The sequence below is a fragment of the Cervus canadensis genome, chromosome 5, assembly GCF_019320065.1.
Source record: "Cervus canadensis isolate Bull #8, Minnesota chromosome 5, ASM1932006v1, whole genome shotgun sequence".
NCBI lineage: Eukaryota > Metazoa > Chordata > Mammalia > Artiodactyla > Cervidae > Cervus > Cervus canadensis.
Genome location: NC_057390.1, coordinates 91031026 through 91058226, shown reverse-complemented (window position 1 = coordinate 91058226; position 27201 = coordinate 91031026). Strand labels below are relative to the sequence as shown.

The 27201-nt window shown below is 40.7% G+C and overlaps 1 protein-coding gene across 5 annotated transcripts in view; it reads left to right on the top strand.

Annotated features, from left to right (window-relative positions):
- The first annotated feature begins 580 nt into the window (after positions 1-580).
- Positions 581-27201, top strand: part of GOLGA1 (golgin A1) — a 47354-nt gene continuing 20733 nt past the window's right edge. Inside the window, exons 1-12 of one of the 5 annotated variants that reach the window (XM_043469543.1) lie at positions 589-725; positions 1022-1153; positions 1538-1587; positions 2460-2758; positions 8143-8233; positions 10281-10355; positions 11274-11371; positions 13077-13109; positions 15168-15296; positions 15788-15957; positions 16405-16516; positions 24068-24193. In XM_043469543.1, the coding sequence (XP_043325478.1) occupies positions 2624-2758; positions 8143-8233; positions 10281-10355; positions 11274-11371; positions 13077-13109; positions 15168-15296; positions 15788-15957; positions 16405-16516; positions 24068-24193 (969 nt within the window). In that variant the 5' untranslated portion in view covers positions 589-725; positions 1022-1153; positions 1538-1587; positions 2460-2623. The other 4 variants (XM_043469540.1, XM_043469544.1, XM_043469541.1 and 1 more) reach the window with 4 other exon arrangements.

Sequence of the window (27201 nt, the reverse complement as noted above, 5' to 3'; positions counted from 1 at the left end):
GACGCTAGCGTGGTTTTTCTAATGATTCAGAGTGCACTATATAATAATGTTAAGATTCTGAAAACTTTTCTTTCAATGACCTGAATTGTAATATAAAATGTGTAGCCTACAGTACATCACAGGCACACAACACAAGTGACAAAGCGCGAGTTCCCAACACTGATTGATGTATGGAGCCAGAGGCTCCCGCGGGAGGAAGGTGACAGAGTTATGCAGGGTGCAGGCTGGGATGCAGAAAGGGAAATGAAACTCTGGGTCGGCCCAACGCAGCCACGGCCTGAGGTTTCCATGAGACAAGCTGGCACCACAGGAGCCATCGGTTCTTTCCCTTTTGCCACCAGGCTCCTACCACTTCCCCCGCTACGCACCGTCCCCTATTTTGGAAAAAAAAAAAAAAAAGGAAAGGCTTCTACCCGGTCTTTCTACGCGGGTCTGGCCGCTTGCTGACGTGGCGGGCCGGCCTCAGGGAGCGGCCAGCCCCGCGCCTGTGCCCGCGCCCTCCAGCGGTTCCGGTCCAACCGCCATCCCGAAGCTCGCGGAGGCCGCGCTCAGGCGCATGCGCACAGTGGGCCGGCCCCGCGCGCAGCCACTTCCGGCGCGCTGGTGAAAGTGCGGTTCCGGGTCGCTGCTCTGCTCGCCGGCCGGCCGTGGGGGCTGGTGACGCGGGCCGGCGCTCACGAGAGGCCCCGGAGGCGGGGCTCTGCCGGCTGCCCAGAGAGCGGCAGGTGGGCGGGCGGGGGCCGGAGACGGGAGCAGGCCTCTATTTCCCTCGGTGGCCTCGGTGTGCCCCCAGAGCGGCGCCGACTGGGTTGCCCAAGACCCAAGGCGGGGGGCAGTGCCAGGGTGCCGGACAGGGCGAGGGTGGGGGCAGAGGCGGGCTCTTCGGCCTGGGAATCTGGAACCTGGGGTCCCGGAACTCCCCCCTCCTGCGCGCACTTTAGACAAGTCACTCTTCCTCTCTGGGTCTCAGTTTCCCTGCTGTCAAATGGGAGAGACATTGGGTCCCTCCTGTCTTTGACAGTCCACGTACGGGCGGGTCTGGGAGGAGCCTGAGTGAGTGGGATCCGAACTGCAGTGGCAGGTGGCTGGCCCCCCGAGCATTTGGCAGCTGTCTTCCAACTATGCCGTCCTTTTTCTCAGCGATTTTCTGAATGTGAGTCAAGGCTCTGGGGTTCTGGCCAGGTAAACAGTGTGTGACTGTCAGAATCAACTGAAATAAATACTGGCCCTGGGAAACCTTAATCTCATTGAAGTTGTTGTGCTCACGCTCCCAAGGCGAAGTGAGTTTAGCCGCTTACTACAATGAGAGATTCTGTTCTTTGTGCCTTTAGGTGAAACTCTTAGGCAAATCACAAATGCAAAGACCAGGGTGAGGGAGGGTAGACCACTGAGGATTATGGTAATGGCAGGTTTTCTCTCCCCCCACCCCCCACCTTGATCCTTCCTCCGTCCTCTTCCACTCTGCCTGTCCCCCCAACATTTTGACTTTACACTTGAGAGGAAATATCCGATGCATTTTATCTTTGTCTTCATGCAGGACAGAAAGCTTTGACCTTCAAGCTGTTTTAAATCTAGTAGATAAGCCAGGTGAGTAGGTGATTTACAGACATTGAAGGTAAACTTTTGAAGAATGGCACAGACTTAAATGGATGCTCAGAAGTGGTAAGCAGTCATTTGTAGATCCTAGAGCTTCATCATTAGAGGTCTTAGAGCAGAGCTTAGATATCCACCAGAAAACATCAAAAGTTAAGGTTGGAACCAGAATATTAATGTTTCATTCATGATAGGAAAAGATGTTTGAATCTCGTGTGTAGTATCATGGAAAACATTGTACAAAAAAGAAACTGACTTTAGGGAATTTTAATCACTCATTAAGAAAACCACACAGCATTTCCAGGAAACATTTAAGGATGTTTCCTGATACAGTGTAGTTGTCTGGCTTTCCTATTTTTTTTTTAGGAAAAAGTTGTCAACATTTTCTAGTGAACAGCTGATTCCACACCATCTTGGAACATCAGAATGTTACATCTTTTCCCTGTATTGAGTTACATGTTTTTGTATTAACTGTAGTCACACTTAATATTATTAGGGGAAGGATTCAAAAGCATTATGTTAATGTTTCCCCTGGGAAATTTTACTTAATGTGTTGTATGCCACAGCCAATGTGATGTAATTAAAAAAAAGAGTAAGGACTTGTGGGTTCCTGGGTTCCAAAACACTGCACTTCAGCCACACAGTCTTTGGCATATTACTCCACCTTCCTAAAACTGGATTTTCTTATCTGTATATGCATCTGTCACACCTGAGTACTTTGTAAATGTTTAGTAATTGTGTCCTAGTAAGTGTGCATGTAAAATTATGAAACTTAATTTTGAAACCTAAAGCTTAATTAACAAAGCAACCCAGATATGAAATTTCTCTGATGTTTAGTTTAGAGCTCTCTTTCATCTGATTTATAGATACTCCTGTGCCACAAGCCTTTGGCCCCCATTTCAGTAGGAATGCAGCTGGTTTGGATAACTGGACCTTTTTAGGCATTGTCTCGGGATTCCCAGTTGCTGGCCTGACGATTGTTGTCGCGTCTCAAGCACTCGCCATCAGTGCAGGATAGCCACACGGCAAAATGTTTGCAAAACTGAAGAAGAAAATTGCAGAAGAGACTGCTGTCACTCAAAGGCCAGGAGGTGCTACTAGGATCCCACGATCAGTGAGCAAGGAGTCCGTTGCCTCCATGGGAGCTGACTCAGGAGATGACTTTGTAAGTACCTTCTGTAGTTCTTAATATTTGGTACAGCCTCGTTACATTTAAAAAATAGTATTTCATGGAATCATTCCGGTAAGTATTTTCTTTTAAAATTGCAAAGATGATTTGTAGTTTATATCTGATTCTTCTTATTCTGAGGTGCTTTTCTTTTTTTCTGAGGTGCTTTTCTATTTTTTCACCACGGGTCCCTTTCCATATTCTCTGCTTTCTCCTCTTGTACTCTTTTTTCCATCTATATAAAACCTTGTGCATCATCTTTTATATTTTGTTTCTCAGAGTACTTTGGCCTGTTGTCTTTGCACATATATATATACTTTTAAGTCATTGTTACTTAGTGAAGTCTGTGCATTTGGCATGGAATTAGCCAGGGAATTACCACTATTTTTTGGGAAAATTGATGAAAAGATGGCACTGATGGCTGCACGTTGTCCCTTAATTGTAAAGTACCTTTGTAGTTGGAAAGATTTGAGAATGCTACTGTGTTAAGTATTAGGATTAAAATTGTGTCTGTGGCATATGACAGGATCTTCTTAAAGTCAGATAACTTAAAAGAAGTTATTTATAATGCTTGATATATGTAAAAGAATGTGTATAATGTAAATATGAAGTATTGTATAAGGCATAAAAATAAAATGAATGCTTTTTAAGTCTGTCACTTAGGCAGGGAACTAGATTTTTATCAATACTGTGAAGCTACTTGTGTGTTCCTTCCTGGTTCCCTTCCCTTTCCTCCCCTTCAGATAACCCAGCCTACAGTTTGTGTATATTGTTCCTTTCCTTTTTAACATATCCTGCCAGATACATGTATATTTATAAACAACCTGTTGCTTATTTTCAGACTTTATAAGAACAATACACTGCACGTGGTTCATTTATTTTTACTGCTGTGTATCACTCTGGCATTTAAAAAAGGCCACAGTTTGTCTCTGTCTTCTACTGGTGATAGATACTTGAGTTGTTTCCCTGGTCAGATGAGTCGACCTCCTCCTTTCTTATACTACCTGTTCAGGTTAGATTACATGGCAGAAGCTATTAGGTTATTGGGGTGGACCAATAGATTACCAGATCTAAATTATCATTGGCTCCTGTGTTCAACAGGAAATTTAAATGCACATTTGAGCACCAGGCTGAAGGACATAGTTTTAATGCTGAGTTCTCTGGCAAAGGTACTTGCCTTGGCATCATGCTGACTCGCTAAATGAAGTCTCTCTCAAATGTATTCCAGATACGGAGATTGGCTTGAATCCAGGAAATACTTTGCTGTGTGACTTCTGAAGTTATCTGTTTGAATTTGTTCAAATTCTGATCCTCACTGCCTGTCTCCAGACCCTTGACTTCCATGACATAGATCTCCTCACCCAGGTGCCTTCCTCTGGTGTTTCACGTCCTGAATTCATTACCTCCGTTTCCACTTGTGCACCTTTGTCCCCCAAGTCACCGGCAAGAAAGCTTGGCAGCATTTTAGACTCTTCTTCACTTCTTGGTGTCCAGTCTGTCAGCAAGTATTTTGGTTTCCGTCTCCTATCTCAAACATACCCTTTGTACTCCACTTTGCTAGTAGTACATTTGTTGTTTAATTGCTAAGCCGTGTCTAACTCTTTGCAGCCCCGTGGACTGTAGCCCATTAGGCTCCTCTGTCCTGGGATTTCCCAGTCAAGAATATTGGCCTGGGTTGCCGTTTCCTTCTCCAGAAGATCTTCCTGACTCAGGGATAGAACCTGTATTTTCTGCATTGGCAGGTGGATTCTTTACAGCTGAGCCACCAAGGAAGTTTATTTTCTTTTTTTTCAAGCCATCTTTCTTAATTGGACAAAGTGGTAGGCTGTCTGGGTTCCCTGCCTCTATTAACTCCCCAAAACAGATCTGTTCATGTCTCTTCAATGCTTAAAACTTCTCTGTGGCTTCTCATCATCTTCGGGATGAAGTGCAAAGTCACTGTTATGTATAATGGTTAACCCCTGTGGTCGTGACACAGCTCACCCATCCACCTTATCTCACTCTACATTCCTATGCCCTGTGCTCCCTCCATACTGAACTTACTGTACTTTATGGAACAGACAACTACAAATGTTCACATATGCTGTCTCCTGTCTGGAATTTCTCCTATCTCCTCCTCTCACTCCTGCATTCCTCTGGCAGATTTTGTTCATCCTTCAAGACTTGGCTTACATGTTGCTTCCAGGAAGCCCTCTTGACCTGACCTTCCCTCTCACCCTCTCTAACCTTCATCCCTCCTGGCTGAATCTGGTCTCTTGACCCCTGCATCTTCTGTAATAGCACCTATTACACTGCATTGTTCTTGGTGATTTGCTTCTTTGTCTCTTCCTCTAAACTGGGAGCTTCTTGAGAGGCAATAGAGTAACGCTTGGGAGCCCAGGTCAGGTTAAGGAGGCAGACCTGGGTTTGATTGCTGTTCCGTTATTGTGTGACCTTGGGTGAGTCTTTTTCACTTTCCTGTGCCTTAGTTTCCTCATCTATAAAATAAGAACAATACCCATCTTTATTAAAGTATGTGTGTTGCAGAGTAATAGGGGGAAGGTCTCCCCTAAGTTCAGTTATTCATTAGAAGGGCTCACAGGACTCAGCATATAGTTTTATTCACTGCTATCATTTATCACAGTGGAAACATTTGTTACAAAGCATAATTAGCAAAGAGAAAATGTGCATGGGCAGAATCTGGAGGGAACCAGGCACAGTCTTCCAAGAGTCCTCTCCAGGGGAGTTGCCTGGGACACACATATTTCCCTCAGCAAGGAACTGTGACAGCACAGGATAAGATGCTGTCTCTCAGAGAGGCTCAGTAGAGACTCAGTGCTCAGGAAGTTTACTGGAGGCTAGTCATACAGGCACCTTCTGCCTAGCATTTACCAAAATTCCAGACTTCTGGAAGGAAGGCACTTGAGAGGGTCAGTAGCCTCAGTAGGGAGGCCAAAGGTCCCCAAGTGGCAGGAGGAAATAAACTACAAGTGGCAAATGTATTTTTTTCCTTTTTCTTTTCTCTTCTAATCCTGTGTCTTCATGGCAACAGCTGGTTCTGCCTGAACTTAACTTTATCTCAAACCTTGAGCTAACCAACACTTTTTTTCCTCACGGAAATGTCTTTCTTAAGCTATGTTAATGAATTTTGTATTTGCTTGGAAATCTGCCTTTCTTCAAGATCCCTGTCAGTTGTTTTATGGAGGGAGGGAGATGACTCACCTGTGCCAATGCTATCTCAAAATGCATGTTGTGAGGGGTGAGGGGGTGAGGGGGTGAGGGGCCTGGTGCAACTCTGCAGCTTGCTAACAGGTATATAACTTCTTGCTGAAAACTAAGGGGGCTTTTTCTGTTCCCTTCTGATGTCTATGTCAGAAGCTTTCTCTATCTCTTTTTATACTTTAATAAAACTTTGCTGCACAAAAGCTCTGAGTGATCAAGCCTCGTCTCTGGTCCCAGATCAAATTCATCTCCTCTGGAGGCCATGAATCCCGGCGTCGTTCACGGCTCTTAGCAGCAACCTTTCACATGTTAGGCATAAATCACATTTTTTTGCACAATTAGTTTGGGTACCATGAGCCATTCTTATCAGGAGTGGTGAGAACCCTTGTAAAATCTAAGTTTCCATGGGCTAGCCAGGGGCTCAACTTACGAGCCGGATTTGCCAAGGATAGCAGTCTCAGGCCAACGACATGAACTCTTTTCTGCATAGTGCATAAAAAACTTAGTAGTGCCTGGCTCTTAAGCACTTCGTAATTAGTAGTTGCTGCAACTGCTGCTGTTTTAGACAGGGACTCCTTTTCATCACTGTTCACAGTGCTGTAAACAATACTAAGAATAGGTGTCTCATTACCAATAATAATCATAATTTTTACTACTGTATATTAAAGCTAATTATGTGCCAGGCTCTGTTTTAGACCTGACAGATTTTGATTTGTTTACTCCTCATCACAGCTCTGTGATGCCGATTATTTTTGTTAACCACATTTTACATGTGAGGAAGCCAGTGCACAGAGAAGTTGACCAACTGGTCCAAGTTCTTGTAGTTTATAAGTGGTGACGATGTGACTTTAGCCTGGGCCTGCCACATCCTGAAACCCCCTTTAATCATTCCTGTGACTGGGCCTCCATAAATGTTGGATGAGCAAATGGGTAGATGGATAAATGAATATTTAAAATGAACTTTTGAACCACTCATTATTTTAGCAATAAATGGGGAAGACTGAGGACTGGATATTAGATACTATTATTTTTAATTTTGTTAGGTATAATAATAATGGTATTGTGGCTATAAAGGAAAATGTTTTTATGTTTTATAAGTGTTTGTCAAAATGTTGAGGATAAAATGTCATGATGTCTGTGATTTAAAGTACTATAATAAAATTTGATGAAGCAAATATGGGAAAAATCAGCAATTGTTAAAGTAGAGAATGTTAAGTAAACCACTCTCCCTACTCTTCTGTATTTTTAAAATTTTATAATCAAGTGTAGAAAGATAAAGTGATTTATTTATTAACAGTAGTAAACATTGCCCAAAGTAATAATAGTGCCTATATGTTTTAATAATCTAGATTATTGGGAAAATTTGATGTCTCATTAATATAATAATTTACTGAATATATATTATCAGCTAAAGGTTTTGACACATTTTAGAACCATAGATTGAAATCCCTTTGTTTTATAGATGAAGATACTGAAACTTTATCAATGTCAGTGATAGATTCTTTTTTAAAATATTTATTCATTTATGGCTACATCCGTTCTTAGTTGTGTCTTGCAAGATCTTCGTTGTGGTGTTTGGGATCTTTCATTGTGGCACACAGGCTTAGTTGCCCCGGTGCATGTGGAGTCTTAGTTCCTGGATCAGGGATCAAACCCACATCCTCTGCACTGGAAGGCAGATTCTCAACCACTGGAGCACCAGGAAAGTCCCAGTGACAGGCATTAGCCTTCAATCCCTTGCTAAAGAGTCTTCCTCCCTTTACCCCAGGATTTTACCTTTGGAAAAGTAAAGTGATTTACTTTTTTATCTGAAAATATATTTTTTGTATTATGTACTTGTTACAATATGATCATGGGCTTCCCTGGTAGCTCAGCTGGTAAAGAATCTGCCTGCAGTGCAGGAGACCCCAGTTTGACTCCTGGGTCCAGAAGATAATTGGATTTGTTTCCCACCGTGTATTCCAATACCATGTACACACACACACAATGTATCTGTTTTGCATCTTATATCTCCTCACTTTATAGATGAAGAGAGTATTGCTTCTCCTTTATAGGTAGAGAAGCTTTTTAGTGATCACTTAAAGGGTAGCCAAACCTGAAATAAGAGTTGTCGCTTTCTGGTTATGTGGTCTCATGCTGCTAAAAATCCATATATGAATACACCATCTCTGTCTCAACAGGCTTCTGATGGAAGCAGCTCCAGAGAAGATCTTTCATCCCAGCTTTTGAGAAGGAATGAACAAATACGGAAATTAGAGGCCAGACTTTCTGGTATGTCCAGGAACTCGTAAGAAGCGACCAAGGGAAAATTGCCTTGCACCTGACCCTCTTTCCCTATTAAAAAGCCACATAGCATAACCTTACAGTTATTCTGACATAATTTGATCTTCTTAGTCAGAAAGGAGCAACTCGTACCCCCTTTGTTTCCTTCTTTTATTAGTGTATTGAATAGTGTAAATCCAAAACTGAAGTTTTAAAGTTAAAAAAAAAAACTTACCTTTTTCTGCTCCTGAGATTTCTAGCTGTGGATATAAATGTATTAAAAATTGCCTGTAGATTTAGCCATCTTTCTTCCATTGGCCAAGCTTGCTTCAGGAGGAAAGGGCTAGGGATAGCATTTTCATGGAATGGTCTACAGATATTGGATTCTTCAGCACCAGACATGGTTTGGTGCTACATTGCCACTTGCTGAGATACATATCACCTGTGTAATATCATTCTGGGTCTTTGGGCTACTCTTTAGTGGTACTTTGAACTTCAGCACCTGTATAGAAGCTGTAACTCTCATTATGTCTTTTGTGTGCAGTTTACAATTTACACAACTCCCATTATATTCTTTGCCTGAGCAGGGCATGTCAGTCATAGAGTTGTAAGTTCTTACTTGGTTTCTGCCAGTGGATACATTTTGAAAGCTTCAGCCTGTGAAGTGGTCAGTAGTTTCTGTGTGTGTTTTTGTCCCTTGACCTTATGCCCATTTTACTGGAATGAAAGCAGCAGACTACAGAATTCACCAAGTTGTATGTGAGATATTTGTGTGTGTGTAGTTACCAAGGCCCATAGTGTAACTCACAGCTACTAGACAGCCCATTATCTCATTTTGTTCTCGCTCTAGGCTAACAAGACTTAGTGAGATTAAGGTCACACAGGTAGTAGGTGGTAGAGCTGGAATTCAAACCCAGATTTGCTTGATGCTAGAGTCCCTGCTTTTCACTACAGTCTGCTTGAAACTCAAGTGTTACTATCCTGTGACCTCTGCCTGTAAGCAGTATCAGTAACAGAGGTGAAGTAACTTTACACTTGTTCAGTGTTGGGGAGAAAGCTGTAAGGTAATATGCATCTTCCCTAAATTGTTTGGGCTTGACTGATGTTAGAGGAGGGACAGGCAAGAAAACTGACATTAATTAAGTGTATTTATGTCCTAGGCTCAGTATGAATAAGAACAACCACAATAGCAGCTACTCTTTATTGAGCATTGTGTCCTACTTGCCTAAAGCACTTAGTTTATTATCTAATTAAGGCAATAGAACATTTCATTTATTATCTAATACATCCTTTGCGGTAGATACAGTTAATACCATAATTTCATAAATGAAGAAACTAATACTTAGGATCAGTAATTTGCTTAAGGTCTCTCAGCTAAGGACTGACTCAGTTGGGATTTGAACTAGAGCCTGTATACTTTTCCACTGTTTCATACTATCTTCTTTGGCTACCCTGGTAATTAATTCTGACTTTCACCTTTAACATGGCATAGGCCACTCAGTTCTGTGGCTGATTTTATTCCAGAGAGTTCAGTAAGGAAAGGAAGCTGACTTTATTCTAGAGAGTGCAGTACTTTTATTGCAGAGGCCCTGCTGTGGCAAGGTTTTTGCTGTTGTCCTGACCACTTTCACTCAGTCGTGTGGACTGTACGTGAGCTGTTCAGTGAGTTCCGTTTGATCTGTCCTACTGCCAAGAATGGGAAGGACAGTGTAAACTGAGATTTGAAATTCAGTAATGAGATAATAGTGGTTTTCATGGCAGGGCATTTGTGATGACCAGACCAGGTCCAATTCTTGTTCTTTCTCTAGGCTAAACAAATCTGCCTGTTTGTAGTCAACATTTACACTGTGGGTAGTTTGTACTATACTTGTTTGCTTGTGTTGTTCATTGTTAATGGGAGGCTGTCTGCCCAGCTTTCCTTAACAGGAATGGTTTTCAGGTTGAGAAAATCATCATCATTTTCATTCATTTTTTTTGTTTGTTTTGTTTTGTTTAATTAACTTCCTTTCCTGATGTTTGTCCATGCCTGGTATGTGCGTCACCCTCCTCACCCAAGACTATGCTGAACAGGTCCGCACCTTGCAGAAGATAAAAGAGAAGCTTGAAATTGCCTTAGAAAAACACCAGGATTGTACGTATTTTTTCTCCTGCTTTTTTCAATCTTTCCAGAGTTTAGTTTTTTGAAACAAAACAGTAGTGTATGGTTAACTTTGCCTTTCATCATAGCTCAAATCTTTATTATATGAGTAGCATACTTCTTAATTGAGTTGACATTTATCTGATAGTTATAAACATAATTCATATTTATGTTGTCTTTTGGGCATGTTTCCTAGGAGAAGGATATTATGTGTATCATCCAGTTGACTGGTTTTTGGGCTGCCCTTGGATATTAGGAAAGTCTAGTGCCTGTCCATGGGCCTAGATTAAGAAACTTTGGTTCTAGCCATAGCTAGAACTTCGTAGCTGCTATGTTCAATAACTGGGAGAAATCTCTATCTTCACTCCTCCAACAATAGGACATACATTTTGTTTAGTTTACCCTAAATTATATGTTTTCCTTTGGGTTCAATCCAAGAAAGATGCTAGTAGAAGTAGAAAGGTATTTTTTGTGGATATAATATATGCTAAAACATTTTTTTTAAGGAAAAGTGAAAGAAAGGTTTGTTTTGCTTTGTTTTGACCTTTGTTTTAATTCTATTAAATAGTAGTAGCCATCACTTAGCAATAGCACTGGTGTTTTCTGGCAGGCTACCTGACTCAGTGTTCTATCACCGTATCATTTTAAAAGTACCCTTTGACATCTTCCTAAATGTGTATACTTGACAGCAACAACAGCGAACAATAGGAAATAAGCTAAAACAGAACTGAGGTCTGTTACTAAGGCCAAAAGCTTCTGGGAAAGTCAAGATGGGTCAGGTTTTTCCCAGTCTCATAATCCACTTTTGTGACATGGCCTTTTTTGTTAGATGACAGTTATAATCACATGGGCTGTTTGTCATGCTGTTTCTGAAATATCTCCATATCTCAAATAGAGCCTCTTTATTAACAGCTTCCATGCGGAAATTTCAAGAGCAGAATGAGACATTCCAAGCCAACAGAGCCAAAATGGCAGAAGGACTGGCTTTGGCATTAGCCAGAAAGGACCAGGTATTTTATGTGTGGCACTGCCCAAAACTGGTGGAAAAATTTCACTTAGTGACGTGATTTCAAATCTCATGCCATAAACCTGGTAGAAAATACTTACAATCTAGGAGAAAAGAAATGTGCTATATAAGTTCTTTGAGAGTTTGTTTCGCTGTAGGGTGGGAAATTATCCAGAAACTTTATAGTTATGATCATGAAATATGTCCATATGTGAGAGTATCCTTTTCCAACTGTGTAGCTGTGTAAAATAGAGAAGGTAAGGAAGTAGTGTATCCATAATCTGGTTGTGAGCCCCAAGATAAGGGGAAAAAAGTCTCTGCCCTCCAAAAACCTGTCTGAAAGCTTACTCCCAAAGCACTTGCCTTGATAGTGCAGAAGAAGGTGCTATTAAGCTAGCAGTCATCCATGATGTACATAGTCCTTACAACCTCTGTCCCAAGTTTCTTCATCTCCAGCCAGCTAGACTGAGAGGAACTTCTGTAACCTCAATAGAAGCATCCATTGAAAGATGCTGAGTAAATGACAGTAGAAAAGGAAAATAATACTATTACTGGTTATTACAGTAATTATAAAGTTTATTTTGTTCAGTGGCATTTTAAATTTAAGATAATCATCAAATATTGTAATGATTGTGGAGAAGGAAATGGCAACCCACTCCAGTATTCTTGCCTGGAGAATCCCAGGGACAGGGGAGCCTGGTGGGCTGCCGTCTATGGGGTGGCAGAGTCAGACATGACTGAAGCATCTTAGCATGCATGCATGCATTGGAGAAGAAAATGGCAACCCACTCCAGTATTCTTGCCTGGAGAATCCCAGGGACAGAGGAGCCTTTTGGGCTGCCGCCTATGGGGTCGCACAGAGTTGGACACAACTGAAGTGACAGCATGCTTGCACTGTAATGATAATTTTGATTTATTAAGACAGGGTCAATATATTACATTGCATTGAAGAAAACACATAATTTGTTTCATCTTCAGTAAGTGCTTGGGTTGTTTTACAGTGTGTATTAGTCATCTCAGTCATTAACCAGCTAGGAAAAAACATCATTCACCAATACTTAGTTAATAACTGTGGTGTGAATGTATATAAATGAAGAGATAATCTAGCATTGGTGGACTTAATTTTAGGCATTTAGGATATAGCCTTTTGTCCCAATCATTATTTTTTCCCCTCTTCTGTGATTGGTGAATAAAAGGCATAATCCTTTCTTCTTTAACTTTTACCAGATGGCATGAAGGATATTGGTAAAAATTAAAATGAGAAGGAAAATAATGATCAGGGGCTGCTGAAGACCACCCTCTTCACCTCTTTTTCAGTAAATTAATTTTTAAGTATCAGTTGCAGAGTTACCAACTCAGCTGCTCCCGGCTACCCTCTCCTAAGAAATAATAACAGTGCTCAAAGACAGAGACTCAGAAAGAAGCTGAAAGCTGCATCAGAAGAGCTCTATAGCTTTATGTGCTCTGCTTAGGAAAAGTTTGCAGGCTTATATTTGTGCTCTAGAATTTTATATAAAATTCATTTTCTTCTCCTTTTGGGACTCTTAGCTTTCTTACTATTAAGCCAATATCATGGTTCTTTTAATGTGCTATTTTGTTTGGTTGATATATTTCTTTGGGTGGGGTGGGAGGGTTATTTTGTTTCTGAAAATCTTGATTTTATTGATACTCTTGCCTGGAAACTGTACTTCTTTATTGTTTTGTTTTAGGAATGGTCAGAAAAAGTGGATCAGCTTGAAAAGGTTAGTTCATCTTATTTTTGTCTCCTTGTGAATATTGGCCTCTTCTCTGGGCCTTGGAAAGTGCTTTCTCCAGTACCTAGTACACTGTTAGCACTTCTTGAAAGCAGGGTGCCAGGTGATTAGACACTGACTTGGAAAGCTCTTGTCTTTGTCTTTCTCGGTGGGTGTGCTGGGTATCTGCTGTTTGCCCCTCTTGGCGTCCTCTCTACCCATCTCCTCCCTTTCTCTGTGCCTGAAGGCCCATAGGGACTGCATCAGCAGGGCTCCATTGCCCTCTGGCTTGTAACTGAGGGCGCCAGTGGGGAACACCGAAAGAGCTGGGTGGAAGAATGTGATCAGAAGTTTATTCCCCCTGCCATCTCCATGTGAGGTCCCTTCTACTTGATTGCATCCCATGGCCAAAGGTTCCAGCTTCAGTTTTACCTTTGGTTCGCCCTCAGATATAGTTCCTCTTTCTGTGTTTCTTATAACCTGTTTATCCCTTTGCCCCCTTTATGCCCAATTGCTACAAGCACATTATCTCTTTTGGATTTTCTTACCCCACCCACAGCTTTGAAAAGTCTCTATTAGACTCTCCAAAATCCCTAATTTGAGTCTGTTTCCTGCTAGAGCCCTGACTGACACAGTGGTAACACTGGGAATACTTTCAGTGGGGAAGGAGGACATTTCTGAAGGCTGAGCAGATAAGAGAACTTCTCAGCTAGACATAGATGAGAAGAATTGGTTATTCCAGCCCCATGACACTGTGTAGGTGCCTTATGTAATGTGTTCCTGGCTCTTGAGACATGAACAGGAAGATGAAATTTCACACCTACAATTAGAAACACATTTTAATTTAAAATAATCAATTGTCAGTTTGCTCAACCCAAATTATATGCTGCTTCCTAATTCATTCCTTCTTTTCATTGAGTACTAACTTGCTCTTTATGATAGAAAATGATTTCTCAGATTGACATATTCAACTATAAAATATATTTACTGTTAATTTTATTAACAGTATGTGTTTTATTGCACCATTCTTGGGATAAAACACCAATTAAACCAGCAGTTTTCTTTGTGTGTTCTAAAGAAGTCTGATTATGCAAGCTATCAGAATGCCTTAACGTATTTACGTAAGGGAAGAATTACAGAAAAGTCAAGCTGTCTCCCAAAGAAACTTGTGCTTAAAAAAAATACGTATATATACACATACATACATATATATAAACATGGTGTTAATGATGATCCTCTTAAATATAAAGGTATGGGTTAGGTTAAAGTTTTCTTGTCTTAAAAGAAGCTCTTAAGATGGTAGCAGTTAAATTCTTATTGGACTATTTTTTCATCTTTGAAGATTATGGTAAAAGAGGATGCATATAGGACTAAAGTAAATAAAATCTACTTCAGTTCACTAAGAGCTCTTTTCTCCCCACTCCCTCACCCCCACAGGAGGAGCTGGGAAAGATTTTAGACCAAGAAAGAGTAATGAGACATCTATGTAGGTCTTTTAAGCCATAGTGATTTTTAGAAATTTTTTTTTTAGAGTTTTAATGTCTTTTCAATCAAGAATTGGAAACTGCAATAGCCAGAGTTTGTCCTGAAGAGAATTCATCTTGGGAATAGTAAATTGTAACTTCCCAGCACCAGTCATGTCTAGTTTTTGTTGACTTGCTGTCTGAATATATTAACTGAAACCGGTTCTACTTAAATCCATCTAATGACTTAAGAGAATCAGTCTTATTCCAGTTATGCATGTTATTCAACCAGTTCAGTATGTCACTGAGATAGACTTGTCAAATGGATATCTGGAATTGCTAATCAAATAGAAGCACTTCAAATGTTAAGCTTTTGGAGCTCTTCTTCCTCTTTCCACAACTATCATTTTTTAAAAAAATCCATTTCTACCTTAAAAAATTTGTAGGTAATTTTGTAAATAATTACCATAAAGCTTCCCATTGTCCATGTATTATTGCTACTGACAAGAGATTGCCTGAAGGTTTTCCATTGTTAAGAATTCTGGTTATATAATACAGATTTCTCATGTCCTGGTTGCCTGAGCTAATGTCTTCTTCTGCATAGGATAAAAGGTTTCTGACAGCTCAGTTACAGGAAATGAAGAACCAGAGTTTGAATCTTTTCCAAAGAAGAGATGAAATGGATGAATTAGAAGGATTCCAGCAACAGGAACTAAGTAAAGTGAAGCACATGGTACGCATTTTTGTCTTAGAAGCTACATCCTCAGCAGATGATTAGTTACTGTGATTTTGCTGGTTGTGACTCTAACTGCTGATAAACATACCTTAGTTGTCTTTGATATTTATCCTATTTGTATGTCTTTCAATTTATTAAAATAGAGAAGTTCTGTTTGATATGTCTTTCATTTTTCTTTTTAAACTACTGGGCCTATAAGATCACTTCTAAGCTCACAAAAATGTTATAAAAACTTGCCTTACTGGTCCAGATTTTTAAAATTTCAATTTTTATTTATTTATTTGGCTGTGCTGGGTCTCAGCTGTGGCTTGTGAACTCTTAGTTGCAGCATGTGAGATCTAATTACCTGACCAAGGATCAAACCTGGGCATCCTGTATAGGAAGCACAGTCTTAGCCTCTGGACCACCAGGGAAGTCCTTGGTCCAGATTTTTTTTGCAAGTGTATTTCTTAGTAGTAGCCCAGTGAAACTTTATGTCTTTGTATCAGCTTTTAAAAAAGGAAGAAAGCTTGGGGAAAGTGGAGCAAGAATTGGAGGCACGAACCAGAGAACTTAGTCGCACCCGGGAGGAATTGGTGACGTCCAGTCAGATTTCGTTAGACTTAAGCCAGAAGCTGGAAGAACTGCAGAGACACTACTCAGCGCTGGAAGAGCAGAGGTTCTTGCTTGGTCTGTGGGGCCCATGGGAAGCGGTGTTAGTGTAGCTCTGGATTGAGCCTACCTGTCTTTCCCCATTGCTCACTGTGGCACTTTCTGATCTTAGTTCCTGCAAAGTCTTCTGGATTTGTCCGTTCCCAAACCCTCACTCCTCTGACCTGCTGAGCTCAGAACACCTCCAACCCTGCCAAGCAATTTAGATTGTTTTAGTTGCTAAACTGTTGAGTAGCTAAAGGCAGATCAGGATTTCTTGTTCAAACCTGGGTGTAATTTTTCTCTTGGGACTTCTGCTTCAGAGAGAGTCCGGGAGTCTTATCCATGGATAATCTTCACATGGCTAATGTTTGCAGCCCTGACATGTAAAGAACCATGTGTATTTTTCCTGTGAAAGAATGTGTCTTAGATGAGATATTCAAATTTGTTCATTATCTGCTTTCTTTCAATGAAGAGATCGTGTGACAGCTTCGAAAACAGGTGCAGAAAATAAGATCACAATCCTGGAGCAAAAGGAACAGGAGCTCCAAGCATTCATTCAGCAACTTTCCATTGATTTGCAAAAGGTAAGAAGAGTACTAGGAATGGACCCAAGTTCCTAGGATTCATGAATGGGGTAAAAACTAAACCTGCAGAAATTTCTGCATCAGGATGTCTGGTTGTGTTTCTCGTGCAGCCCACATCGCCTTAGTTCCTGCTGTAACAAGTCTGCCTCCAGATGGGCTTAGTTGCCTCACAACAAGGAGCGCCCAATAAATAGATCTTACACAAATGAATGACTGTGATACAAGGTTCATCTCCACATCACACAGAAAATCTAGATACCTATAGTGTTTTGTTTCCAAAGCTTATTGTTTCCTTATAGAACTCAAACTTTCTGTTTGACAAGAAAAAAATTCACATCTCAGGAAGTCCCAAATAAGTGAAATAGATTTTTCAAATGCAGGAGGTGTGCCATAGGGAGAGTGCATTTCCAGAGTTCAAGGAACTCTTCCTGGAGTAATTGAAATTTCAAGGATGGGTAGGACAGCCCAAAAGCAAAAAATACAGAAGGGTACAGAATACACTTGGGACTTTGTGGGTAGAGAGGATGACAGAAATAAAGATTTGGGTTTTATGGGACTGTTTGATATCAATTAGAACCATCCATTCATTTCATAATTGGAAAAACTAACTTTCCAGACTCTGGCCCCACTAAGTTACCTCATTCATTCTAAAACTATAATTTGAGCTTTATTATGTATCAAGCACTGTGCTCTGTGCTAGGTGTTTATTAAATACTAGGCTGAGCAAAACAGATATCAGTCACCCTTGCCCTTGCAGAACTTAGTCTAGAGGAGCAGTGAGACATTAATCAATAATCACATAGATAATTGCAAACTGTGATGCATGCTATGAAGGAAAACTACAGGATGCTGTGGGATCTTTTAAGATGGCATCAAATCAGGTCTAGTGTTGAAGTCACAGAACACTTCCCTTGAGGAAGTAATGCCTGAACTGAGATAAACTGCTGAAGCAGGTGGGCGGATTGGGGGGTGGTGGTGATGGCAGGGAATTTTAAATAGAGAATAGCACAAACCATATACCCAGACATCTGGAGGCAGTAAAATGAGTGGCACCTTCAAGGAAGTGGAAGAAGGCTGGAAGGGTAACACATTAAGGGAGTGAGTTGCTTGCTGTTAGAGGAAACACTTAAACGGTTTCCAGCTGGAAGCTCTTGCATTGTCCGGGCATAACATGGTGGCTTTGACAAGAGTGGAGGGTGGAAATAATGGGAGAGAAGACAAATTTAAGAAATAGATAAGAGAGGAGCGAGAGTAAAAGAGGTGTTAGGGGTGATTACTGGGTTTCTAGCCTGATCAGCTAAGTGGCCAATGTTGTCAGTCATCAGGCTAAGAGAGCACTAGAGGAAGGGCAGTTTCCTCCTAAAAATGAATTTAGAGTCAGTTTCTGTGTTGTCCTTGTTAACACTGAGTAGATATGAAATAGTATTTATGACACGTAAGTAAGATCAAAAGTGTAACAAGCCAATGAACCCCCACTTAGCTACTCCTCCCGCCTGCCATGTTAAGAGAAGGAATGTTTACCTTTGAGATTCTTGGTGTGCCCTTTCTCTTCTATCCCATTTCTTTCTTAAGTCAGCCTATCCAGAAATTATTCCACTTCTTTGCTTTATAATTTTATCCCTAAACAGCATCTTCTTTCCTGTATCATGCTTGTTGTTCAGTCACCAAGTCATGTCCAACTCTTTGCAACCCCATGGACTGCAGCTCACCAGGCTTATGAAATGCTGTAGGTATTTTTCTAATACCACCTTTCTGTGCTCAAGATTATATTCCTGAGACACATTCATATGGACACATGCTGCTATAAGTTAATCTTTTCTCAACTGTATAGTATGAAATTACTAGAGTTTATTTATCCGTTCTATTGACAGTGAACATTTTTTCTGCTTCTTTACTTTCGCAAACCAGGCTGTTGTGAACTTTTGTCTGCCTGTGAAAGAGTTAACTCTGGGGACTTCCCTAGTAGTCCAGTGGCTAAGACTCCATGCTCCCAGTGCTGGAGGCCCAGCTTTAATCCCTGGTCAGGGAACTGGATCCCACATGCCACAACTAAGATCTGGCACAGCCAAATAAATAAAAATTAAAAAAAAAACAAAAAACAAGAGTTAACTGTGGGGTCTGTTTGAGATGTGAAAAGTTTGGGTCAAAAGATTTGTACTTTTCAACTCTATTAGATAATGCCCAGTTTTTTCCATAGCAGTGGTAGTTATTTACAAACTTGTACCAGTGGAGTATGAAAATTTGGGTTGCTCTGCTTCCTTGACAAGGTGGGATATTGTCAGACCTTTAATTTTTGCCAGTCTGGTGAATGTGAAATGCATCTTTAGATTTTCTTACTGTGATTTTTTTTTGGCCGCACTGTATGTCTTATAGGATCTTAGTTCAGGATTGAACCCAGGCCCTCAGTAGTGACAGCAAGGAGTCCTTACCACTGGACCACCGGAGGATTCCCTCTCACCATGATTTTAATTTGCTTTTCTCAGATTATTAATGAAGTTGAGCATCTTTTTATGTGTTTATCCATCATTTTCGCTCTTCTGTGAAGTGCTGCTTCAAATCTTTTGCCCATTTTCTATTGCATTTATGTCTTTCTCTCATTAATTGTTGGAATTCTTTATATATATACTGGCTACCATGCTCCTTTGTCAGTTGTATGGGTTGCAAATATCTTCTCCCAGTTTAGAGCTTGTCATCATATGCTACAGTTTCTTCTGTTGAATATAAGCTTTTCATTTTACTATAGTTGAATTTATTGTTTACCTTTAAGTTTATACTTTTGTCTTTTTTAAAAAATCTAAAAAAAGAATCTTTCCTCACTCAGAATACATTATTCTCCTGTATTATTTTCTGAAAGTTTTATAGTTTTGACTTTGTTTCTAGGTCTTTAATATGCCTGAAATGTGGTTTTCCTGTGAGAAAGGGAGCCGTGTCTTTTTTTTTTTTAATTGTTTCAGTACCATTTATTGAAAAATCTGTTTTCTCACTGATCTGAAATGCCAGCTTTATCACAATTCAGTTTTGCATTTGTACATGGAACCACTCCTGGACTTTGGGGTGTATGCCACTGTGGTATTTCCACAATACTATGCATTGCCTTACTAGCTACAGTGTTAGCATAAGTTCTGGTGTCTGACAAGATAAGCCTCCCAACCCAGTTCTTTTTTAGGGATATTTTGAATATCCTTGGCCCACTGCTGTCCCACAGAACAAGTTGTCAGGCTGTTTAAAAAAACCCGGTGGGATATTGATTGGAAGTACATTGAATCTGAAGATGCATTTGGGGAGCATTGATTACTTTATCATGTGAGTTTTCTTATCCAAGAGCATGATCTCTGTGACTCTAGATATTCAGTGTTGTTGTTTCTTTAAAAATGACTTTCAACAACCTTCCATCATTTTTCCCATAAAAGTGCTTTATTTTTTACACCAATCCTAAATTTTTAAAAGTATTTTTTGTATTGGTTGCTGGCATATAGAAATATTTATATATTAATTTTTCACAACTTAATAACTCTTATTAAGCTTAATAGTGGATCTATAGAGTCTAGCAATCATTTCATCTGCAAATAAAGATTCTTTCTTTCTTTCTTTCCTGTATCTTTTTTGTCTTTGCCTTGAGCTGTTTGTTTTCTTATTTTTGAGGGTTTTTTTTTTTATTGTTGAATCATAAAGAGTTTTTTTTAATATGTTTTAGATAAAGGCCTTTGTCACATGTGTCTTTTGCAAATATTTTCTCCTAATCTTTGGTTTGTCCTTGTCGTCTCATTCTTTTGACATTGTCTTTTGCAGAGCAGAAGCTTCTAATTTTGATGAAATCAACTTGCCAGTTATTTCTTTCATGGATCATGGCTTTGGTTTTGTAATTAACAAATCTAGGTTTTCTTCTATCTTCTAGGAGTTCCATAGTTTTGAGTTTTATATTTAGGCCTGTGAGCCACTTTCAGTTAATTTTTATGAGCAGTGTAAGGTCTGTGTCTACATTTATTTTTTTTTGCATGTGGGTATCCAATTGTTCTAACACCGTTTGTTGAAGGAGCTGACTTTGCTCCATAATATTCTTTTGCTCTTTTGTCAAAGCTCAGTTGACTGTATTTGTGGGGGCTCTACTCAGTTCCATTGACCTTTTTGTCTGTTCTTTTGCCAATACCATACTGTCTTAATTACTGTAGCTGTAGTAAGTCTTAAAGTCCAATAGTGGCAGTCCTGACTTTATGCTTCTTTAGCATTGTGTTGGCTGTTCTGGGTCTTTTGCCCCTCCATATAAAGTTTGTTGATATCCATAAAATAACTTGCTGGGATTTTAATTTTTATTGCATTGAATCTATATATCAAGAACTGATCTTGGCAAGAACTGATTTGTTGACAATATTGAGTCTTTCCTATCCATGAACATGGAGTATCACTCCATTTACTTAATTTTTAAAAATTGCATTGATCAGAGTTTTAGTTTTCCCCATGTATATCTTATACATATTTTGTTAGATTTATACCTAAATACTTCATTTTTGGAGTCTTACTATAAATAGTGTTTTTATTTCAAATTTTACTTGTTCATTGTTGGTATATAGGAAAACAATTAAATTTTATATAGATGAGGAAACAATGGAAACAGTGACAGACTTTATTTTCTTGGGCTCCAAAATCACTGCAGATGGTAACTGCAGCCATGAAATGAAGAGACAAGTGTCTTGGAAGAAAAGTTATGACCAACCTAGGCAGCATATTAAAAAGCAGAGACATTACTTTGCCAACAAAGGTCCATCTGATCAGTGCTGTGGTTTTTCCAGTAGTCTTGTATGGATGTGAGAGTTGGACTATAAAGAAAGCTGAGCACCAAAGAATTGATGCTTTTGAACTGTGGTGTTAGAGAAGAGTCTTGAGAGTCCCTTGGACTGCAAGGGGATCAAACCAGTCCATCCTAAAGGAAATCAGTCCTGAATATTCATTGGAAGGGCTGATGCTGAAGCTGAAACTCCAGTACTTTGGCCACCTGATGTGAAGAACTGACTCATTGGAAAAGACTCTGATGCTGGGAGAGATTAAAGGCAGGAAGAAAAGGGGATGACAGAGGATGAGATGGTTGGATGGCATCACCGACTCGATGGACATGAGTTTGAGCAAGCTCTGGGAGCTGGTGATGGACAGGGAAGCCTGGCATGCTACAGTCCATGGCATCACAAAGAGTCAGACATGACGGAGCAACTGAACTGAACTGACTGAACCGTGTATCCAGCCATCTTGATATAATCACTTTTAAGTTCCAGGTTTTTTTGTTGTTGTTGATTCATGTGGATTTCCTACACAAATGATCATATCATCTGCAGACAAAAGCAGCTTTATGTTTTCCTTCCTTATCTCCATTCCTTTTATTTCTTTTTCTTGCCTTATTGCATTAGCAAGGACTTCCAGATGATGTTAAAAAGAAGTGGGGAGAGGGGACATCCTATCTTTGTATCTGATCCTAGTGGGAAACCTTTGAGTTTCTCACCATTAAGTGTGGTGTTAGCTGTAGCACATTAAATGCTGAGGGCTTGAAGTAGAGCATCCAGAGCTGGGGAATCACTCCATGTGGGATATAGTGCATAAGAAAACTAACTGGAAATTGGCAACTGATTCTTTCTTCTGTCCCTGACTCTGCCCCACACAGTGACTTATATGAGACTTATTTGTTCTTTTGCTTTTTACTGGAAAGGGTCAACTATATTTCTCTGTTCATATTGATGAGTAGTAGACGTAGTACAGGCCTTGAATTAGGAAGGCTTGCTTGGGTTTTGAATCCTTATTCTATCAGCATGGTGTGTGTTATTGGGCTGGTTCCTAAACTTCAGTTTCTCTGTAAATGGTCAAGTAGAGGGTGATTGTAAGAACTAGAGGAGTGGGAAGTGCTTGCACATGCTCTGCAAACTGTAGCTGCTCCTGCACCATACTGTTTCTCAATCCTGTTTTCAACATTATTAGTAAGAGACCCATTAAAGATAGGTCAGCCTGGCCAAAACTGTGTTTCTTTCCTATCAAACTCCCTCTTACCTGTGTTTTCTCTGCCTTGCATAATATTACCATTCAACCAGGTATCTGAGCCACAGACTTAGGAGTTGTCTTCACTTCTTCCTTCCTCTCTACCTAGCCTCCTGGTCATGTTGAACTTGTCTATTTACCCCTTTACACATAGTGCCTTTTACCCAGAAAGCTTGTTCCTCTTCCCCACCTTCCACCTGGACTTGCCTGCTTAGGAGGCCTGATCAGATTGCCGGGTTAATCCCTTCTGCCTCTGATGTCTCATGGCACCTTGTGTGTCCCTCTGTTGCAGCATGATTGTATTGTTTTATAATTAATTACATGTATATCTCTGCCACCAGCCTCCATGCTTCTTTGGGTCAGTAGCTCTAGTTGATTATACCCCGGGAGACAGCACAAAGAGTATCGGCTTGATCACAGTTTATTGAATTATGCAGTCTTGAAACCATTCTTCAATTCTGCTCTAATATATATGTTGTCGCCCCTGTGAGAAATCAGAATGGCAAATGCTTCTTTCTGAAACCTTGGACCCAAGTAGCTGCATCTTATTCTGAGGAGAGAATTGGCTGAGTTGCAGTCTAAAGTTTGTGGCTTGAGTTGGAGCAGCAGAGCATGAAGTGAGGGAATTTGAGGAAGTGAATTATATGTGAGGAGGTTCTAGTCTTCACAATGAAATGTTGATGCTGTACGACCTTATTTTGGAGTGAAGAATGGGCATCTTCAGTGAATGTAAGAACCAGTGAGGAGCTAAGAAATGACATAATGAAAGCTTCCTGGATCCTCAGTTTTGATGTTGCGCAGGATTGAAGATTGGCAGTACTGAAAGGAGCAAAGTTAGTCCCCACCTACCACCGCCATCACTACCGTCATTGCTGAAGAGGTAGGCGTGGGCAGCTGTGTGCCTGGGGCCGTGCTGTCAGCTGCTGCTGTGTGTCCTTCACCTGCGGTTGCTGTGTTGTGAGCCAGGGTGAATACCATCGTTTGTTTCAGTGCTCTCTTCAACCTGAAGACAGCTACATTGTCATTTTAACGCTTCATCTAGCCCCCTGTTTCCAAGCATATTCTTCTGTAGGTCATTATAGGATTGGCTGGGAGCTTGGTTCTTGGCATCTGGTATAAAGTTGTAGGTCCTGTTGGACTCTGGATTAGTAGAGTTAAATCTATGCTTGATGGGAGTGGGAGGAGCATTCCTTTAGCTGGTAGATCACGACAATACAAAGGTTATTTTAGAGAGGAGGAACATCTTTACAGCATCTTGGCTAGATTCCACAGAGGCAATAGCATCCTTCCTTCCCAGTCGTCAGTTGCTTAAATTGGGAGCATTTGCTGCTTACTGCACTAGACCTGAAACAGATACCCGAGTGGTGTTGGGTTCTGATCTTGTATCTTTTCTGTTCCATTTTCAGGGAAGATTTCTTGGCTATATGCTCTCCTAGGATGCAGTTGGAAACATAATTTTAGAGAAACATGATGATTCTAGGGGAGATGGTTAGGGAGGGAGAGAGAGGGTAACATAATCTCTGCTTTCACCTGCAGGTCACTGCTGAAACTCAAGAGAAAGAAAAACTCATCACACACTTGCAGGAGAAGGTTGCATCCCTGGAGAAGAGACTAGAGCAGAATCTCTCAGGGGAAGAACATGTGCAGGAACTTCTGAAAGAGGTAACTAGTCTGGAGTAAACCTCAAACTTAAATTCCCCACCCCTACCCAGATAAGTCAAATGCCACTGTCTGAATGACTCCACTCTGAAGAATACTGCTTACAGAATTAAGTTCAAGCTTCCTTCTATAATATAAAAGGCTTTTCTCATGATCTGGCCCTTTGTCTAATTTTCCAGTCTTGTTTCATGACCTGAACCCGTCATCACTGTGACTTTCAGGAAGCTGTAGTTCCCCAGATGTCCCCTGCTATTTCACATGTCTAGTGTCTTCCCTAGAGCCAGATGTCCTGGAGGCTCACCTAGAACCAGAAATCCTGCAGTCTGAAGTCAACTGGGCCTTAGGAAGCATCACTATGAACAAAGCTAGTGGAGGTGATGAAATTCCAACTGAGCTATTTCAAGTCCTAAAAGGTTATGCTGTGAAAGTGCTGCACTCAGTTCAGTTCAGTTCAGTTGCTCAATAGTGTCCAACTCTTTGCGACCCCATGGACTGCAGCATGCCAGGCTTCTCTGTTCATCACCAACTTCCAGAGCTTACTCAAACTCAGGTCCATCAAGTCAGTGATGCCATCCAGCCATCTCATCCTCTGTTGTCCCCTTCTCCTCCCACCATCAATCTTTCCCAGCATCAGGGTGTTTTCAAATGAGTCAGTTCTTCGCATCAGGTTGCCAAAGTACTGGAGTTTCAGCTTCAGCATCAGTCCTTCCAATGAATATTCAGAACTGATTTCCTTTAGGATGGACTGGTTTGATCCCCTTGCAGTCCAAGGGACTCTCAAGACTCTTCTCCAACACCACAGTTCAAAAGCATCAATTCTTTGGTGCTCAGCTTTCTTTATAGTCCAACTCTCACATCCATACATGACTACTGGAAAAACTATAGCTTTATCGGCAAAGTGATTTCTCTGCATTTCAATATGCTGTCTAGGTTGGTCAAAGCTTTTCTTCCAAGGAGCAAGCGTCTTTTAATTTCATGGCTGCAGTCACCATCTGCAGTGATTTTGGAGCCCAAGAAAATAGTCTGTCATTGTTACTATTGTTTCCCCATCCATTTGCAAGGAAGTGATGGGACCAGATGCCATGAACTTAGTTTTCTCAATGTTAAGTTTTAAGCCTACTCTTTCACTCTCCTCTTTCACTTTCATCAAGAGACTCTTTAGTTCTTCACTTTCTGCCATAGGGGCAGTGTCATCTGCATATCTGAGGTTATTGATATTTTTCCAGCATTCTTGATTTTAGCTTGTACTTCATCCATCCCAGCATTTCCCATAATGTACTCTGCATATAAGTTAAATAAGCAGGGTGACAATATACAGCCTTGATGTACTCCTTTCCCAATTGGAACCAGTCTGTTGTTCCATGTCCAGTTCTAACTGTTGCTTCTTGACCTTCATGCAGATTTCTCAGGAGGCAGCTGAGGTGATCTGGTATTCCCATCTCTTGAAGAATTTTCTGCAGTTTGTTATGATCCTCCACATAGTCAAAAGCTTTAGTGTAGTCAGTAAAGCAGAAGTAGATATTTTTCTGGAACTCTCTTGCCTTTTCGATGATCCAGTGGGTGTTGGCAACTTGATCTCTGGTTTCTCTGCCTTTTCTAAATCCAGCTTGAACATCTGTAAGTTCACGGTTCACGTACTGTTGAAGCCTGGCTTGGAGAATTTTGAGCATTACTTTGCTAGTGTGTGAGATGAGTGCAATTGGTGCAGTAGTTTGACCATTCTTTGGCATTGCCTTTCTTTGGGATTGGAATGAAAACTGACTTTCTCCAGTCCTGTCGCCACTGCTGAGTTTTCCAAATTTTCTGGCATATTGAGTGCAGCATTTTTTAGTATATGTGCTGCCAAAGCGAGCACTGAGTGCAGCATTTTTATAGCATCATCTTTAGGATTTGAAATAGCTCAACTCGAATTATATCACCTCCACTAGCTTTGTTCGTAGTGATGCTTCCTCAGACCCACTTGACTTCATATTCCAGGATGTCTGGCTCTAGGTGAGTAACCACACCATCATGGTTTTCTGGGTCCTGAAGATCTTTTTTGTATAGTTCTTCTGTATATTCCTGCTACCTCTTCTTAATATCTTCTGCCTCTGTTCGGTCCGTACCATTTCTGTCCTTTATTGTGCCCATCTTTGCATGAAATATTCCCTTGGTATCTCTAATTTTCTTGAAGAGCTCTCTAGTCTTTCCCATTCTATTGTTTTCCTCTATTTCTTTGCATTGATCCCTGAGGAAGGCTTTCTTATCCCTCCTTGCTATTCTTTGAAACAGCCTTGTCTAATTCAATGAAACTATGAGCCATGCTGTGTAGGGCCACCCAAGATGGACGGGTCATGGTGGAGTGTTCTGACAAAACATGGTCCACTGGAGAAGGGAATTGGAAACCACTTCAGCATTCTTATCTTGAGAACCCATGAACCGTATGAAAAGGCAAAAAGATATAACACTGAAAGATGAACTCCTCAGGTTGGTAGATGTCCAATATGCTACCGGAGAAGAGTGGAGAAATAACTCCAGAAAGAATGAAAAGATGGAGCCAAAGCAAAAACACCCATTTGTGGCTGTGACTGCTGATGGAAGTAAAGTCCAATGCTACACTCAATGTGCCAGCAAATTTGGAAAACTCAGCAGTGGCCACAGGCCTGGAAAAGGTCTGTTTTCATTCCAATCCCAAAGAAAGACAATGCCGAAGAATGTTTAAACTATCGCACAATTGCACTCATCTCACATACTAGCAAAGTAATGCTCAAAATTCTCTTAAGTCAGGCTTCAATAGTATGTGAACCGTGAACTTCCAGATGTTCAAGCCAGATTTAGAAAAGGCAGAAGAACCAGAGATCAAATTGCCAGCATCCACTGGATCATCGAAAAAGCACGAGAGTTCCAGAAAAACATCTATTTCTGCTTTATTGACTACACCAAAGCCTTTGACTGTGTGGATCACAAGAAACTGTGGAAAATTCTTCGAGAGATGGGAATCCCAGACCACCTTACCTGCCTCCTGAGAAATC